The 18,498-nt window shown below is 35.5% G+C and overlaps 1 protein-coding gene and 1 non-coding gene across 3 annotated transcripts in view; one reads left to right on the top strand and one right to left on the bottom strand.

The window, feature by feature from the left end:
- The window catches only part of COPB1 (COPI coat complex subunit beta 1), a 35,366-nt gene extending 17,506 nt beyond the window's left edge, over nt 1–17,860 (bottom strand). The window contains exons 1-12 of one of the 2 annotated variants that reach the window (XM_043481677.1): nt 17,724–17,860; nt 16,822–16,978; nt 13,255–13,484; nt 12,662–12,831; nt 10,844–10,958; nt 9,545–9,637; nt 7,664–7,801; nt 4,880–4,999; nt 3,409–3,516; nt 3,179–3,325; nt 1,750–1,895; nt 196–292 (exon numbers count right to left, since the gene is read on the bottom strand). In XM_043481677.1, the coding sequence (XP_043337612.1) occupies nt 196–292; nt 1,750–1,895; nt 3,179–3,325; nt 3,409–3,516; nt 4,880–4,999; nt 7,664–7,801; nt 9,545–9,637; nt 10,844–10,958; nt 12,662–12,831; nt 13,255–13,484; nt 16,822–16,912 (1,455 nt within the window). In that variant the 5' untranslated portion in view covers nt 16,913–16,978; nt 17,724–17,860. Of the gene's footprint in view, nt 1–195; nt 293–1,749; nt 1,896–3,178; nt 3,326–3,408; nt 3,517–4,879; nt 5,000–7,663; nt 7,802–9,544; nt 9,638–10,843; nt 10,959–12,661; nt 12,832–13,254; nt 13,485–16,821; nt 16,987–17,723 lie in introns of both variants that reach the window. The other variant, XM_043481678.1, reaches the window with a different exon arrangement.
- LOC122450731 lies at nt 8,960–9,066 on the top strand. The gene has a single exon (XR_006272222.1). It is a non-coding gene; the product is annotated as a U6 spliceosomal RNA (small nuclear RNA).
- Nucleotides 17,861–18,498: the final 638 nt, after the last annotated feature.

Genomic DNA, 18,498 nt, shown 5'->3' with positions numbered 1-18,498 from the left:
TCAATGCAGAGGAGGGCAACTCCCCTAATTTCCCACTGACCAGAGGCTTAATTATCTGTGTAATTAAAATTTTTTCAATGTTCTTTAGCCCAAACACTATTAAATAAAAACACAAAAGTAAATCACCACATAAAAGTCAGATTTACTAAAATAAAAATCGCTGCATAAAGTAGCATTTATTAAAGTAAAACATACCTCCCCAAGGGACCTGCGGACCTCAGTCATCACACTCTGAATGTCTTCCTTGGTACTACAGTATTCTCCCAGGATCCACAATGCTCCTCGGTAAATCCTAAGGCAAGAACACAAGCTATGAAGCACTGGCTCAGCCAACAAATCTTGAAGCAGTGATCTTTTTTTGTGAGTTTAAGCTTAAGGAAGAAAAAATATTCTGCAGTTCCAAGAGACTATGGATGAAATGTTAATAAAGAATATAACAAGACACTAAGCTTCTTTGATTCTCTCCTGAGGTCACAAGAATTAAAAGGAAAGTTAAATGTTTTTACCATTTGTAGGAACATTCTACAACTGGTAAACCCAGGAGGTTAAAAAATAAAATACCCAAATGTTTCCCAGAAACGTGTTGTCTTTCATTTCGGACAGAATTTAAGGTAAATTTGATTTTATAACCTACCGATATTAAAAGTATGTATTATTTTTATATAAAAAATAATTCACTGAAGAGGCAGGGATGCCAAATAGACCAATGAAAAAGGAAGGAATGCATAGTATCAAAACAACAACAAAAAAAACCTCAAATAAAGCAAGCAACAATTTTCTAGTTAAAAATGTTGAGGTGAATTAAGCCTTCAGTCATCTTTTCCCTAAGATTTTCATTAAATTTATTCAAAAAAAATTCTAGAAACTGAAACCCTAAGAGGTTATGGCTGCCAAAAGCTAAACTTTGACATGATTTTTTTTTTCCAGAAAGGAAACAAATCTTTCTCACTTCCATAAATCTCATTACATTTCATATCATAAAACCAACATTGTACTCCCTTCTTTTCTATACAGGAAGATATAAGGCAAGTCTACTACAATCCATCAGATGATTTAAATGAAGCGAAACTCAGCTGCAATAGTCTCTTCTCATTAGCAAAGGCTATCTGAAGGGAAACATTACAGATTTAGGCTGTTCATTTCAATCCTCCACTTCAGTAAACGATAAAGAGGGAATATAAATAATAAAGGTATCCCAAAATAGTACCTTTTAAAAATACTTGCCTTATCAGATTATTCCTTGCAAGTGTATAAAATGCAATTAATATTTTATACTGATCTTGTAAGCTGCAATCTTGAACTCATTTATTAGCTCTAATAGTTTTGCTTGTATGTGCATGGGGTGGGGAGTGGGGGTGATTCTTTCCCTTGTTAATATGGTGGATTACATAGATTGAATTTTTTTAACTAGTCTTGGATCCCTGTAATAAACCCACTTGTCAAGGTACGTACAAAACAAATAAAAATACGTTTCTTAGTCATTTTAGAATTTATGATGCTTTAGAGGAAATGAGAATGGAGAAACCTATCTAAATCATACCTACCTACCAAAAATTTTTTTGCTGATAGATAGATTATATTCACTAAGGGTGAGAGTAGGGGTGACATGTTTCTGACATTTTTGTCTCCTTTTGTCTTAACTGTTTTAAGACAGCTCTCCTGTCTTACATTTTTTATCAACTTACCCTTAAAGATAGAAATTGGTAAAATGCTTACTTAACTTTACATTTGAACAGATTTTAAACCTACTTGACAGATTTGATAGCATGAAAGACTTCAAGCATCTTCTCAACAATAAGCATTCTCAGGTTATCAAAGCGCTGAATGGCTTCACGAACAAACTCCAAGACATCTGCAGCTGCTGCTTCATTACTGTCACTGAGAAATTCCATTAACTAAAAGTTAAAAAAAAAGATAACAATTACACATTTTCAGAAAGAAAATTACCTATTACCTAAGGTTAATAAGTAAACTGAACAAGTTTACAAAGAAAATAAATAATACTTTTCAAATACACAGCAAAATGTAAGTTGAGAGACAAGTACCATTATGTAAACAAAGGCATGATGACTTTTCAGTTTACATGCAGTGAAGTTTATTACAAAACACATGATAAAACTGAAGCTAGAGGACTTCCTTGCTAGTCCAGCGGATAAGAATCCACCTGCCAACATAGGAGACACAGGTTCAATTCCTGGTCCAGGGGTCCAGGAAGATCCACATGCCTTGGAGCAACCAAGCCCGTGCACCACAACTACTGAGGCCCATCACCCTAGAGTCCGTGCTGCAACAGGAGAAGCCACCGCAATGAGAAGCCCGCACACCACAACTAGAGTAGCCCTGGCTCGCTGCAACTAGAGAAAGCCCATGTGCAGCAACAAAGGCCCAGCATAGCCAAAATAAAAACAAAAACTGAAGCTGGAAATCCACAATTCAAAATAAATTAACTGGAGACACACAAAGTTGTAACTAAAAGTAAAATCATTTTAGAGAAAATTCAGAGCTCAAAGTCAAAATTTCAAATTACAATAACATACCACATTTGTCTGACAATGACAGAAAGCAAAACATTCTTGGTATGCCAATTTTTCCTTTAACTAAATCCTTCAAATTTAAGAGATAAAATTATTGATATCTGAAAGAAACTTATTTGCCCTAGATTGATTTATATACACAGAATATTTTACTATAGGTAATAGTAACAAATATTAAGGGCTTCCCTCATAGCTCAGTTGGTAAAGAATCTGCCTACAATGCAGGAGACCCAGGTTCAATCCCTGGGTTGGGAAGATCCCCTGGAGAAGGAAACAGCAAGCCACTCCAGTACTCTTGCCTGGAGAATCCCATGGACAAAGGAACCTGGCAGACAGTCCATGGGGTCACAAGAGTCAGACAAAACTTATCAACTAAACCACCACCAACAAACATTAGTTACAATAGTATATGGAGGTATACTTGTCATTATTTTTTTTTGTTGTTTTTTCAGTGAAGATGCGAGAGAAAGAAGTCAGAGTCCTTATCCCTTTGAGATTAGCGGCAGACATAAAGATCTCTTCTGACCATGAGATTTAGTGATTACAAAGAGCTGAGATTCCTAGAATTTAACTGTCAAATAATTAAAATTTCTTAATTTTTATTTTTAGAGAATTTCAAAATTAAGATCACTGGAATTACATACCACAGGAATAACATTTGCAGCCATATCTGGAAATCGGACCGAACAGGAATGCAATGTTCGCACAAGGAGTTGTCTGTATTTGTCAGTATCTTCATGCTCTGACACATTATTTGTTTTAATTACTTCCTTCTTAAGGACAATAACCAGCTGTAGAACAAAGCAAAAATAAGTGAGAATGACATCATGTTTGGCTTGACAGCTTACAATGTGCTGTCAGAATTTTGTTTTACCTCTTCAACATTCCTAGAGGAGACAAGATCCAGTGCTAACTGCAGAGTTTTCTTGCGTACTTCTAAGTCTGGTGTGCTCAACACTCTTAGGATGTCCATAACCAAATCCTGAAAAAGAACAAAAATAATCTAGAATTATTACCAGTATTTCTGGTCACAAGAAGAAAATCTTAACTGTAGAATAGAGGTTTCTGTCATGACCTTAATACTCTGATCAATAATAAAATCACTACTGTTGGACAAAAGATAGTCTGAGTTGCCTATGTAAGGAAACATGAAGTATGTAATATCACATATGATACATTCAAACTGAACATGTTTACTCTGACTCTGTCAAGCTTTAGCTCAAACCTGCAGTTTCTAGGAAATACAGAAGTCAGAGCAGCAAGCTAAATGACACCAAAAAAAGTAACCAGACACATCCAGAAGGAGTCTCTTGCATAAGTCAGTGTCCTGAAAAAACAATACTGCTCAAATTAACAGACTCAGGGCTATACATCACAACTACCTACATCACAACCAAGTGTGATGTATGGCTATAAACTGAAAAAAATCAAACCAAAAGCGTGTTTTAGGAATATCTGGGAAAATTGGATGATAATAAGAAATTATTAACAATTTTGTTAAGTGTGATAATGTTATTTTGGCTCTGCAGGAAATTCTAATATTTTAAAGAAGCATACTTAAAATTCTATAGCAAGTATTTTTAAATATAGCAAAACATTTCACTTCTTTAAAACTTTGTATTTTTAAAAAATTCTGATAAAAATGTTCTAAAATTTTTAAGGATGAACTCCTGTATAGCCTCACTTATATATACCAGTTGTTAATATCTCACATTTGCTGCGTCATGTTCTCTATACTCCTAAATGTTTCACCCAAGAATAAGAAAAATTTCTTATATAACACAATTATCAAATTCAGAGAACTTAACACTGATTAATGATACTATTAACTAATACAAAGTCTATTCACATTTCTCCCAACTGTCCCAATAATGTCCCTTATAGCAAATGCTTTTGTTGTTATTCTGATCCAGGATCAGCATTGAATGTAGCTTTATTTTTATCATGGGACTTCAGTTTTACAATAATCATTGTCACAGATTAAACAGGTATACTGATAATCTTCTAGAATCTAATCATCTTTCATTCTCAGTTGGTTTTAATTATTTTGCAAAAAATGTAAATTATATTAAAACTAAAACAAATATATCTCTACTGGTAAGAACACCAAGTGCAGTACAAACAGAAAAGATAAAAGGTAACACATTAATTCACGTTGGAAATTCTTTGTAATAACAAAGACAATACCCCAAAAGGCTACAGTGCTTCAAGAGTTATATCTTAGGTGACCAAAATTTAAACTGCCAAATCTCCAAGCATTTAAGCTAACCAAGACGGCAAGTATTGGGAATTATTTCAATTTGGAAGAAGATTCTATTTAGGATTTCTGTTTCAGAAACATTTACCTGTAGTACTCGTTCATGAGCAGGATGTTCTTTTAATTCTATCAATCGATCTAGAACTATGAGCTTTACATTGTTGTCACTCTCTTTAATAATCAAATCAATGTAACACTGAGCAGCAGCCTATGTTAAAAAAAGAAATACATTTTAAGAACATATTCATCTATCTTAAACACAGAATCTTAAATTAAGAAAAAGTAAAGCCTCCAAGAAGCCAAAATACATTCACTACTCCTGCACTGAAAGTTTATGCATTTTTCTCAGAGGAATGTGTCCCTCTACTACCCAAGTTCTAATAAATTTCATTATTTTTTTAAGGTTACAAAAAATTGGAAGCATCACAATTTAAAAGGATGAAAGAGGCTGTTACAGGCAGAAACCCTCATTAACAGCCAAAAATTAAGGGTTGAGCCTAAGGAACAAGGCAGAAAAAAGCAGATAGAGAATCCCAAACATTTTAGCTATTGAGCAACTTTTAGTTTCGGTACAAAGCCTAACCCATTTGCATTACAGAACAGAAAAAATCAAGAATATAAAGATGGCTCTGAGTCATTAAAAGTAAAGGACAAAGAAGCAAATCTGAAAGAGCTCCTAAAGACCAAAGCTAGGATAATTATATCAACAAAATAAATAATAATATTGGATTATAATCCATAGAATAAAACATCCATACTGATATAAAGAAGGAAAGAAGATAAGGAGAGAGGGAAGGAGGGAAGAAGGGATGAAGGAGAAGTGATAGCTCCTCCCTGCAGAACACCAAATAATAAATGTAGAATGAGGGTAACAAAAAATCACCATTAGAATATCATAATAGAAACTGCTGTAGAAAGATCTACTGTTACGTGCTAAAATTAGTTGGTGTAAGTCTGAGGAGAAATAGGATATTTGCACAGTTTCTAAGTATGTTCTCAAGCTATTTATTGATTACAAAAGGAAAAATCGTTAAGTCTACAGTGGAGATATCTGACACAGACCACCTTAATCGAATGATCAAGGTCAATTACCACCTTAATCGAATGATCAAGGTCAATAACCTCAGATATGCAGATGACACCAACCTTATGGCAGAAAGTGAAGAACTAAAGAGCCTCTTGATGAAAGTGAAAGAGGAGAGTGCAAAAGCTGGCTTAAAGCTCAACATTCAAAAAACTAAGATCATGGCATCTGGTCCCATCACTTCATGGCAAATAGATGGGGAAACAGTGGAAACAGTGGCTGACTTTATTTTTCTGGGCTCCAAAATCACTGCGGATGCTGATTGCAGCCATGAATTTAAAAGACGCTTACTCCTTGGAAGGAAAGTTATGACTAACCTAGACAGCATATTAAAAGGCAGAGACGTTACTTTGTCAACAAAGGTTCGTCTAGTCAAGGCTATGGTTTTTCCAGTAGTCATGTATGGATGTGAGAGTTGGACTCTAAAGAAAGCTGAGCACCGAAGAACTGATGCTTTTGAACTGTGGTGTTGGAGAAGACTCTTGAGAGTCCCTTGGACTGCAAGGAGATCCAACCAGTCCATCCTAAAGGAGATCAGTCCTGGGTGTTCACTGGAAGGACTGATGTTGAAGTTGAAACTCCAATACTTTGGACACCTGATGGGAAGAGCTGACTCACTGGAAAAGACCCTGATGCTGGGAAAGATTGAGGGCAGGAGGAGAAGGGGACGACAGAGGATGAGATGGTTGGATGGCATCACCGACTCAATGGACATGGGTTTGGGTGGACTCCGGGAGTTGGTGGTAGACAGGGAGGCCTGATATGCCTGGGGAGGCATGGGGTCACAAAGAGTCAGACACGACTGAGCGACTGAACTGAACTGAACATCACCAGTAATAAGATATATCAGCATCGTGTACTTCTTGATAGGATACACTGAGAATGGTGTACCACTTCTGTGGTATTTCCACTAAAATGCACATTAAACTAATGAGGAAAAAATGCCAGACAAACCAAAATTAAGAGATATTTTACAAACAAACTGACGCAGTACTCTTAAAAGTATCAATGTCATGAAAAACAAGGAGAGGCTGAGGAACTGTCACAGACTGGAGGACACTAACATATGATAATAGCGTTATGTGGGATGCTAGACGAATCCTAGGACAGAGAATGAACTTAAGTAGGAAGACTGGTGAAATTCGAATAAAGTCTATAGTTTAGTTAACAATATTGTTCCAATGATAATTTTAGTTTTGACAACTACACAATTGTTATGCAAGGCATGAACACCATGGGAAGCTGGGTGAAGGATAATGGGAACTTTGACCTATTTTTGCAATTTTTCTGTAAATCTAAAATTATTTCAAAACAATACGTTAAAAAGAATTTTTTAAGTATTGGTGGTAAAAGCACTAAATTCCCCTATTTATATAATATGGTTTTCTACAATAATTCATTCTATGAATAGAGTAGGGTTCCTAACATAGTCTTGACAGAGTACATTAAAATATTTCATTATCAAAAACATTAACTGGAACGTTTTAAGGTCTACCATTTAGGATTCAGCATCCATTTCCCCAGATCTAGTTCTTAATGTAACTGAAGTATGGGGTGGAGATCTTAAAATATCAGTATCATTTCTCCAGAAACTAGAAATAATGCTATTCTGTCACTTTTACTCTTTATATATATGTGAAAGCAAAAAGTAAGAAAAGAAGGTTGGACTACATTGGAAATCAAAGAATTTTCTAAAATTTGTAGTTGATTGTACCGTCACTCAATCAAAAGTGAGAAGACAGCATGCCTATCACCTAAGGGCACACAGACACACAGAAAGGCCAGCACCTTGATGGCAGTAGGCGCACTGGAGAGCGTCACTAATGTTCCAGCGGCTTCGTATTTTACAGCAGGGCTGGATGACTGCAGCAAGTTGTAGATGCAGCGAATGAAGCGAGCCCTTTCTGATGGATTAGCATGACAGACCTGGAGAAGAAAACATTTAGGTTTCAACTGAATTCAGGAACATTTGCTTTCAAACACATTCTTAAAGACAGATGTCAGCTTATGGGATATGAGTTTTCTTCATTTGAAAGCTAAGAGATGTTGGCCAATGCAGGATGAGACACCGTGATACAACACTGGTAATTTCAGGAAGAGATAGATTTTACTTTAAATAACTGTTACAGCTACTCATTCATTTATTCATTCAATAATAATTTATATTTCCACTCTTTCATAAAAGATTTTTAGATGGCTTATAATTAAAGACATGAACACTACACACAAGTCATTAACCAAGTAACTAATACAAGTACTGTAATAGGTATTAAATTTGGTCCTACATTTGTATTCTGGATGTCATATCAAAAAGGTAAACATGATGGATTATATGAAATTCAACAGACAATAATAGAAAAATACTAGTGTTTTAATAAAGCAAGAGCACTTCTTTTTCAAGTACTACTATTGTTACTTATTATTTGGGACCATATTCAATGTTAAGAAGACAATTAACATTTTCTATTCCATTCTAAATGTATCTTAATACTTTTTCCTGTGAAGCAAATACTTCTTACTTTTTCTCTTTTGAAGTTAGCATTTATGTTAGATTTTTCTAAAATGTACACAGTCAAATCTCTATTACTCCACTGAGACTCAAAACCTCTTTCCTCTTACTATAACCTGGACCCTACTAGACAAAGAAGTCATTGGATAGCAGAGAACTCCTACTTTTGAGAATCTCAGTGGCATCCCTAAACCATACAGATGAATTACATTTATATATTTACATATGTAATATTCATAGTTCTGGCTTCATCTTAAATGCCAATTCAAAATGACTAGATACTCTGTGTTGAAAGGGGCCTTTTTCCTGCAGAAGCAAAGAGGATGTAATGAGTTAGCAGGGTCCACTATGTATCCTGTTGATGCCATTCCATGCAATAAGTCATTCCTAACATATATTTTTGTTGGCCTCCAAAGGTATTAATAGCAAAAGTGGATGTTACTGCATCTTTTATTTTCTCAGAATATTAAGATGCAATCAATTTTTCAAAGGATGTATCGAATGAAAATGTTGTCAATAAAGTACTTCATTTTAAAACCCAAATCTCTGACCAAGTTTTAAAATTCCTATAGGTCGTGCTCGCTTCAGCAGCACATAAACTAGAATTGGAACGATACAGAGAAGATTAGCATGGCCCCTGCGCAAGGATGACACGCAAATTCGTGAAGCGTTCCATATTTAAAAAATAAATAAATAAATAAAATAAAATTCCTATAGGTCAATGGCATAAAATGTCATATTAACATATTTAAAGTCTTTCTATTCTCTTTTACAAACAACAAACAAAAACATATTTAAGACTTTTTCTCATTTGTCTTTAGATTTTCAAAGTAGTCAGGTACATATTCAAGAAAAGATCTTGACTTTTAGTTCAAAGCCTAACTCATAGTCTGTTCATTGACTGAGTAGTACACAACAATTTCTTCACATGTGTATTGGGCCAAACCATGAATTTTTACAGAATTCTTTATGGAGATTTACCAAGAATGGAAGAATTTGGAAAATATGACAAACCAAAGGGGGTAGGGAAGACTTTAATAGGCCATGCTGCAAAATACTTCTACTGTTAAAACATATTATCCTAGCAATTAAGTTGTGTCCTCAAGACTGTTTAACCTTATCTCAAACTCTTAATTTTACACATTATAGATTAGTTTTACCTTATAAATTAGTTCAACAATAACCAACTGAAGAATGTCTCCAAATGTCTGAACTTGATCAATACAAGTACTTAGGTAATCCAAAGCCCGATCCTGAAAAAATAAGAATATATTTATCAAACTCAACCTCATGCAATAAAAGGACTTAAAGAACTTTAAAAAACATACACAACTGAACCTAAAACAAATGAGGAAATCAGGGCAAAGAAAAATTAATTGAAGGAAAAAACTAAAGGTTAACACATAAATATAAGATACAAAGTCAAATATATTTTCTATTAATAGAAACGGGCCACAAATCTAGCATCAGAATTTTCTAGCAGCTAAACTAAGGAGAAAAACACTGTGTATTCGGGGTATCTACACAATCTAAACAAACCAATTGCCTATGAGTACAGTTACTCCTATTTCTGAGACCTAAAATAAAAATCTCACTGATTCTCACACCCTGAACACTGTAACATACAGAACTATTGCCTCATCAACATCTCTACAGTAAAAGTATCAATAAATTTTAATGAAATTCTAATCATGTACGTAAACAGCATAATACCAAAAACACAGGTCAATAAAACCAACTGTACAAAAGGACAAAACTTTGTGGCCCAAATAAGCAGCATTCTTATAATCTTGTTTACAAAGATAAAATGATAGCATCTAGATTTCAGAAGAATGGATAGATTCCATTATTTTTTCAGTCTTCATGCATATTTTGATAATAAATACTGGATGGCAAAAGTTCTAAGATTAGATGCCACCAATGTGTGCAAAATCTCTGCTAACCAGCAGAAGAATAAACTTTAATCACCAGGAGAGCTGGATGTAGGACTGACATTTACTTATGAAGTTTGAAATGCCTAATAAAAACATACATCTACACTGAAGTCCACCCTCTTTCAAAGCTGTGGCTCAGGACAGACCCTAAAAAGAACTTCTGTTTTTCTCTATTAAACAATTTTAGATCTTTACCAAGAGAAGGAAAAATAAAGCCCCAAACCTGGGTACCAAAGCATATGGCCACAATAATTTCATCTGGAAGAACTGTAAAATGGCTGTTATTAAAAATGTCTGTGTGATGTTTACTTAAAAAAAGAACACATACATAAGCAATATACCACAAAAAGGATTTTTTAAACTCTATTTTTATATAAATTAAATTAAAAAATCTAAAAAAATCAAAATAATACAAATCATATGTACTACAAACAAAATTACTGACTAAAAACTTGTGTAGGTGTCTCTAGTATCTTTAATTCTCATTTAAATAGTCATAAAAGTATTTTTTAAAAAGTACTTCACCTGATCTGCATGAATTAGCATCATAAATGCATTTCTTTTGCAACTTGCATCCTTCTCATTCACCAGAAAATCATGTATCAATTCAGGAGCATCCGGTATAAGATGTTCAAAGTTTCTTCAAATAAAACAGGTAATATTCATATTTAGTAACTCTCTGGACTCTACCAAAATTAACCTTTATCAAACCTTATAGCACTATTAATTGTTTTGCTTTTTTAAATTTTAAATCAATTAGAAAATTGTGAGTATGAATCAGAAATTTACCATCTTCATCTATTTATCGAATTGTATGCTTTTTAGTTCAAATTAGAGAAAGCTGATTTACTCAACATGATATCTATCAACTGGATAGCTCTAATAATTCTCTTTCATATACTTTAGGGCTATAATATTGATGCTCATAATGACAACCTCAAGGTACTGAAAGATCCTACATTAAGGATTATTGGAGGGACTTCCCTGGTGGCCCAGCGGCTAAGACTCTGTGCTTGCAATGGAGGGGGGCTGGTGTTCAATCCCTGGTAGGGAGCTAGATCCCACATGCTTCAACTAAAGATTCCACATGCTGCAGCTAAGATCCCATGCAGCCAAATAAATTTTGTTTAATATTAAAAAAAAAAGAATTATTGGAGAAGAAATAGTCCCTTCAATTTTATTATTTATGCACTGCATTTAACTAACTTCTTACTTTGAAAACTTAGAAGTGTTTGTAGTATACAGAACAATGAACACCTGCTTAATAAAAACAGTCCCTAGCATTTTTTCCCCCCTAACAATAATTAATTCATAGTCATTTTGGTTTCACCTATGTCTCTGCCCACTTTCTCTCCTCCCATATTATTCTGAAGCAAATCCCAGATCATTTAACATTTCTTCTGTAAATGTATCATTATGCTTCTCTAAAATTAAGAACTTTCTTTTTAAACTAACATTATCATGTAGTAAAAACTGTAACAATTTCTTACTATCATCATATAGACTGTTCAAATTTCCAGTTGTCCTATAAATGTCATAATTTTTGTGTGTGTGTAAGTTTAAATTCTGAAATCTGTGTAATCTTTAATAACTTTCAAAGAACTCTACATTATTAACCAGCCTACCACCTTCCTGAACAGATAGCAAAATCCAATATAACAGTGAAAGAACTGTGAAATTACTAAATTATTGACTATTAAAGTACAAAGATGTTTATAAAAATTACATCCTAATTCTAAATAGACTGACACCAGTGACTGTAAAAACCAAGCATTCCAGCCTATCTAACATGCTCTTTTAAAGTTCAAACTTTAAAACTGCCTTTTTAGAACTGCTTTTTTAAAGTCCAAAATTTTCAATTTTCTAAGAAGAGGAATCAGCTGAGAACTGCAACCCTTCCTATTAAAAAGTTTCCTCCTTAAGGCCTCTAAGTATAAAAAGACAAGACCCACATCCCACAAAAAGAGAATTCTAAAATAAGGTCAAAACCTCAAAGTTATGGGCTAAGCAAGTTAATAAATTAATTAACTGGGCTGGAGCACTAACACTGAGAAAGACAGGTAGTGACGTAAACTGGAAAGCACGCAACCTGCTTAAAGGGGGCCCTGACACTCGCTTCCAGCAGATTGCTGTCACGCAGAAGCCAGGACCTGGTGTTGCCAGATCTTTCGGCTTTTCAATGTTAACAACCTAATGATAATAAGGAAAAATGTTCAGGCTAATCAAAACGTATTTGCATAAAATCGGTACATAAAATCGGTAAGGAACCACTCTGGAACTTCTTCTGGTCTGAAAGACTAAACAGTCCATATGGAAGTAAGCCAAAGGAGGAGCTTTATTTACCTATAGATAGTATAGATGGCCAGAACAGCATTTCTTCTAACATAGCTGTGTCGATGCTCCAAACAAGCACGGATAGCTGGCATTAAAGGTTCCAGCAATTCTGCCTCTTTCAACTTGCAAAGAAAACGAAGAGTAGATCCTCGAATAAATTCATTAGGATGCTGAAGATCCTGATATAAAAATCAAATGTGAAATGCTGAGTCCCAGTATTTTACAAAAAACCACAATGTTTAAATACAAAATTTTTCAATAAAAAAAAAATTTAGGAAGTAGGTTTCAGGACAAACACCTAGATTATTACATAATTTCCATCAGATTCCTATAGATGAAAGCAATTTTTACTTATCACATCAATGTCTCATATTCTATGTGTCACTATTTTTTTATTAATAACACCTAAAAATGCATGGAAAGTGTCTGGAAAAAGGTAACAATAAAACTTTTCACAATAACTTTTTACAACTTCTGCTTCAAATATCTAAAACATCATTTCTGAGATTTAATTTTAAAAATTAAAACATAGCCCATACCACCAACTTTACAATTATTTAAAAATCAAAGCAATATTTGGAAATAATTATGGTTTGGTTTACCTTTCTATATGCATCACAAACAAGGATCATTTCATGTAAAAGCCTTCCATCTGGAGTTGTTTTAGGAACAATTTCCCAAAATACCAGAAGTAATTTTTTGATGGTATGATCCTGAAGAGGCAGCACAAAGCGAATGATGGTCATGAGAAGTCCAGGAAGTTTTTCACCATTCAGAATCATAATGATTACTTTCTTCAAAGCTTCAGTCTTTGACTTCACATCTCCTTTTTCTGATTAAAAAAAAAAAAATTGTTTTAAAGCACAATTATTTTAAAAGAAAATTCTTCAGATAATTTTAAAAGCAATTAACAAAATAAAACATGTTCTCACTTTATCAGCGGCAATAGTAATAAAGGTACCATTCCAAGTGACAAGGGTTTTCCACCTGGCTCTGCCAAAAACAAGCTGTATGATTTTACAGTCATTTATCTCTGAACCTCATGATTCTTTACATGTAAAAGAAAAGCACTGGATTAGATCTCTGACCCCAAACCAACGGAGTTAATGTGGAAACCATGAATCTATAGGTATACCAACAAATGTGTATCTCAGACACACCTGTAGCTATTTTTCAAAATGTAAACAGATATGTTATGTGCTTTGGAATTCAAAGTGCTTTTATTCAGTATGTATTTTCTAAACCAAAGTTACAGCCACCATTATGAAGGGTGGGAATGGGGATAAGTGACCTTTTTTCAACATTAGGAAGAACCTCAAACTCGAAAAAGTTGGGAATTAACAGACTAGATTAACTCCAAAATCTCATCATATTTCTACAGACTATAAAACTTCAGAATCTTTCTTGAGAAATTACCTAAAAAATTGAAGGAAAATTAAAATGTACTGGATCAGCAACTATTATTTATAATTAAGGATGACACATTTAAGATAAGATGCTAGTTTACTGTTACTTCACCTAAAAATAAGTGCTATATGTTACGCAAAACAATCTATAATTTCACATCACTATTGCATACTGAAGAATTTATGGTTAAAACCTTCTGGATCCAAAATTTGAAGGCAGAAACATAAGAGATAAGTATATTGAATACTGACGAATTTAAGGTATGCATTAAAAATGCAACACAGGACTTCCCAGTGGTACAATGGATAAGAATTCGCCTGCCAATGCAGGGGACATGGGTTCGAACCCTGGTCCAGGAAGATTCCACAAGTCTCAGAGCAACTAAGCCTGAGCCACAACTACTGAGCCCAAGTTCTAGGGCTTGTGAGCCACAACTACTGAAGCCAGTGTGCCTGGAGTCCATGCTCGTCAAGAGAAGTCACTGCAATGAAAAGCCAGCGCACAGGCAACCAAGAGCAGCCACCCTCCCAAACTCCCCGCAGCCAGAGAAAGCCTGTGAGAAGCAACAAAGACCAGTGCAACCAAAACTAAATAAATAAACAATATCTTTAAAAGAATGGAATACAGTTCGGGTTACTGCCAAAGTTACACCATAAGTGTCAATGTGAAGAGAAAAAGTGTTATGCTCAGCTGTGTCTGACTGTCCGACTCTCTGCAACCCCATGGACAGTAGCTCGCCGGGCTCCTGTGTCCACGGAATTCTCCAGGGAAGAATACTGGCGTGGGTTGCCATTCCCTTTTCTAGGGGATCTTCCTGACCCAGGGATTAAAGCCAGGTTTCCCACATTGCAGGCAGATTCTTCACCGACTGAGCCACCAGGGAAGCCTTATAAGTATCAGTATTTTTGTTTAAAACAGACTAACTTCTTGTGCATCTCTCCATGCTTCACAGTATTATATGTCCTGCTATACACGGAAAAAAAAAAAACAACTGTGTGCCATATCAAATCAAGAAATGAACAAATGTAAAAGGATGAAGTTAAGCATTAATCTGGGCAGATCTTCAGTTTTTTGTTTTTTTAATATGTATTTATTTATTTGGCTGCTCTGGGTCTTAGTTGCAGCATGTGAACTCTTAGTTGCAGCATGTGGGATCCAGTCCCCTGATGAGGGATCAAACCCAGCCCCTCCTGCACTGTGAGCATGGAATCTTAGCCACTGGACTACCAGAGAAAATCCTGAAAAATCCACTTGTAACTAAAGGTTAAAAAGTTTTAAAAGTAAGTTTATTAGTAAACTTGTAAAAAATTGACACCCTTTATTTCAAGTTCCCCAATCCTTATTTCCATTTATTCTAACAATTCAAATTGAGGTGAAGAATGCTTCTTTTCACATCCTCAAAATTTTCAGAGCTTATTCTCCTTTATGAAAAATAGAGTTTTAAATATCAATTTAATTCACCAAAATATACTCCAGGAAATGTGTAGTCATCAGGGCTCACATCCAGTGATCAAAGGTAAAGTGAAATTAAACCATATCAGTATTTCACCAAACAAAACTACTTGTTATTCAAATTGAAAACTATGTCTAAATCTTTTCATCTCAACTCTATTGAAATACAGTCAAAAATAAACCTAAAATTCAAGACTACTTATTTAGTTACTTGGTAGGTGAAGTGTAGTTAAGAAAAGAGTATTTTTACAGTTAAGGACAAGTTTGTCCTTTACTTTATCACCCACCAATAAACTTAAGTATTTGGGAGGTTTAAAAGTGAAAACCTTTAAATTATGAAAATTTGAAGATTTTGAAATTAGAAAAAGAGTAATGAAAGGTTATTCAATTTGTATTCCATTCTACTCTCTTACATGAATATGGGGGAAAAAAGGAAATACAGTATGTGCGGTTTTTGTAAACGAAGAAGATCAGCTTAAAAGCCATAAAAAAATATTTATTTTTCCTTCTCTAGAAATAGGCCTCAATGGAAACCGAATAAAATGTAATCTAAAATCACAAGGTATTCCATTACTGCTGATTAAGAGTGGGAACATGCAACTAAAATATCATCTCCTTTCAAACTGTAAACTATCTTCTAAAAGATACTATCAAGATTTGAAGCATAACTCTCCCTCGTCTGTTTTAAACAGTAGTTATCAGTTTAAGTAAAACTTATTTTTATTAGTTCAATTAAGCAAGAATTATTATCTTGGAATGTGCATTACTTTAAAAAATTTTTGACAGAATCACTCACAAAAAGGAGATACAGTACACATTTTAAAAATTCATAGATTTTCTTCTTTGCATAAATGCTTTAAAAATCAAAAGCTTAAATGCTTCTGAGAAAACATATATATGTTCCAGTGTTGACTTCATTTGTTCAACAGGCAGTAAAACTAAAAGAACAAGCTAAGTAATATGAAGCTAAGTGCACAAAGAAATTAAAACATTCTAATACACACTCTCAGTCTGTTATCTACAGAGAACTGTCAGCTACATTTAAACAAGCCATTGTTACCTTGAGGAATAGCTAAAAACTAAAGCACTACATTTATTTAGCCCCACCCCACCATGCTATAAGCTAAGCTGAGATGTTCTTTTATTTCCAAAAACCAGTATTACAGGCCTAAATAACACATTTCCATTTTTATTAAGACAAAGTTTTATTGAAGAGATCCTAAAAAAAAATTACGTGTTTCTAATTATAAAGGAACTTGAAATGCAAGTGAGCTTTTTACTTTCATTTTCAAAATATTATCAACATTTACCTAGATCATTTTTTAAGCTAATTTCAGACGGTGGTTCTGAGTCCATTGGCACGTTAATTAACGTATAGCATACGTTCTCGGCAGCCGTCATGGTTCCCGGTTACAGCCAACTCTGGATACAAGATTTAAAGATAACAGATGCAAAAAAAAAAAAAACCTAGAAAAAGAAATACAAACATATCACGACAGAAAAAACAAAAACAGAACCTGTAACTATCGTTATCTTTTCTGTCTAAAGTTCATTCAGCTTGGCTTATGAATTTTAAAGCATTAGACAGGGAGGGTCCATCTATATTACGTTGCATAGAAATAAATCCTGATGTATTAAAATACACACTTGTCAGCCTTGGCCTAAGTTACATTATCTCCCACCTCACAACCCCGCCCAGAGTCTAAAAAGCTGTACAACAGAATTAAAGCCCACAATACAGTGACAAATCCCCCAGCCCCACCCCATCACGATATAAGTGATTTTTAAACATAATACACAATCTGAACTTCTGAACTTAAAAAGAGCCCGTGCAAAAATACTCTGCTAAAACCCCTGCTGCGCTCTAATACATTCACCCATGCGACCCAACTCTGTGGACCAGGAGTCCCTCAACTGGTGCTCTGGTGCTCTGCACCCCCACGCCCCTTCCCCGTTCCTTCTCTCCTGCAAATTCCAAGCCCCACCGGGACTGACGAGCCCCGAGAGCCTGGGAGGGAGAAGACCCCCGGCCAGCAGGCAAGCCGGGATGGGGCGGCCCGCTCAGAGCTTTCCAGCCCTGCACTCCACTTCGCCAGGCCCGGACGCTAGCGGCCTAGTCGCTCCCCTTCCGAATCTCCCCGCTAGAGCCCAGTTCCTCCGACTCTGCCCGGCCCAGGGAGCGCCTCCAAGATAAGGGGGTTTGTAGGCCGTTACCTGACTCCGAGGGGCAGCACCTGGGGCAACGGCGGAACCGCAGACTCCAGCTCCAGCCCGCAGCAGCAGCGGCAGATCCGCAGAGTCCTCCGCTGACGTGGAAGGGGGTGGGGAGCCGACCCAGGCCGCAGCCACCTAGCCCCTACGGCAACTCAGAGAGGACAAGCCCTCTCGGTCCTGCGCCTGCGCGCGCCAGGACGTCGCAAGCGTTTCTAGTTCCGAAGGAACTGTAAAACCTCTTCCTGTTTTCTTATCGTCGGCTGCTTTAGGCCGAAGAGGAGACTGGAGATACAAGCTAAGTTTTCCCTACAAGCCTGAATTAGGCGTTGAGGTCATTTAAACGCAACTTAGAAACTGTATTTTCTGCCAGAAACTCCACCGCAGCCAAAGGAGGAGAGGGAGTGCTTGTACTCGAGGGAAAAACATTTTACAGGACTGATGGCCTAGTGGGAAAGAATGCTATCCTGGGAGCTGGAATCCCTTTTCTAGCTCACCCACGAATAAACTGGGAAAGTAACTAAATACAATTTGAGGAAGTAACTTCAGTTCTTCCAAGAGACACTAGATTGTATGAAGATCCATTTCAGTTCTTAACGCCTCTGCCTCTGCAGTTAGGCTGGACTTGCTTGAACATCAAAGTCACACTGGTTATGACTTCTGGTCTTTGTTTAGAAACGGTCCCTTTCATAATCCTTTAGAAGAACCTAGATTAAATTTTTTTTAGGCATAAACGAAAATTGACAGTCACTGTTTTAAAGGATTTTACCTGTTTC

This window comes from Cervus canadensis, chromosome 11 (genome assembly GCF_019320065.1).
Source record: "Cervus canadensis isolate Bull #8, Minnesota chromosome 11, ASM1932006v1, whole genome shotgun sequence".
Lineage (NCBI taxonomy): Eukaryota > Metazoa > Chordata > Mammalia > Artiodactyla > Cervidae > Cervus > Cervus canadensis.
The sequence above is the reverse complement of the archived record's forward strand: the minus strand, read 5'-3'. Positions and strand labels throughout refer to the sequence as shown.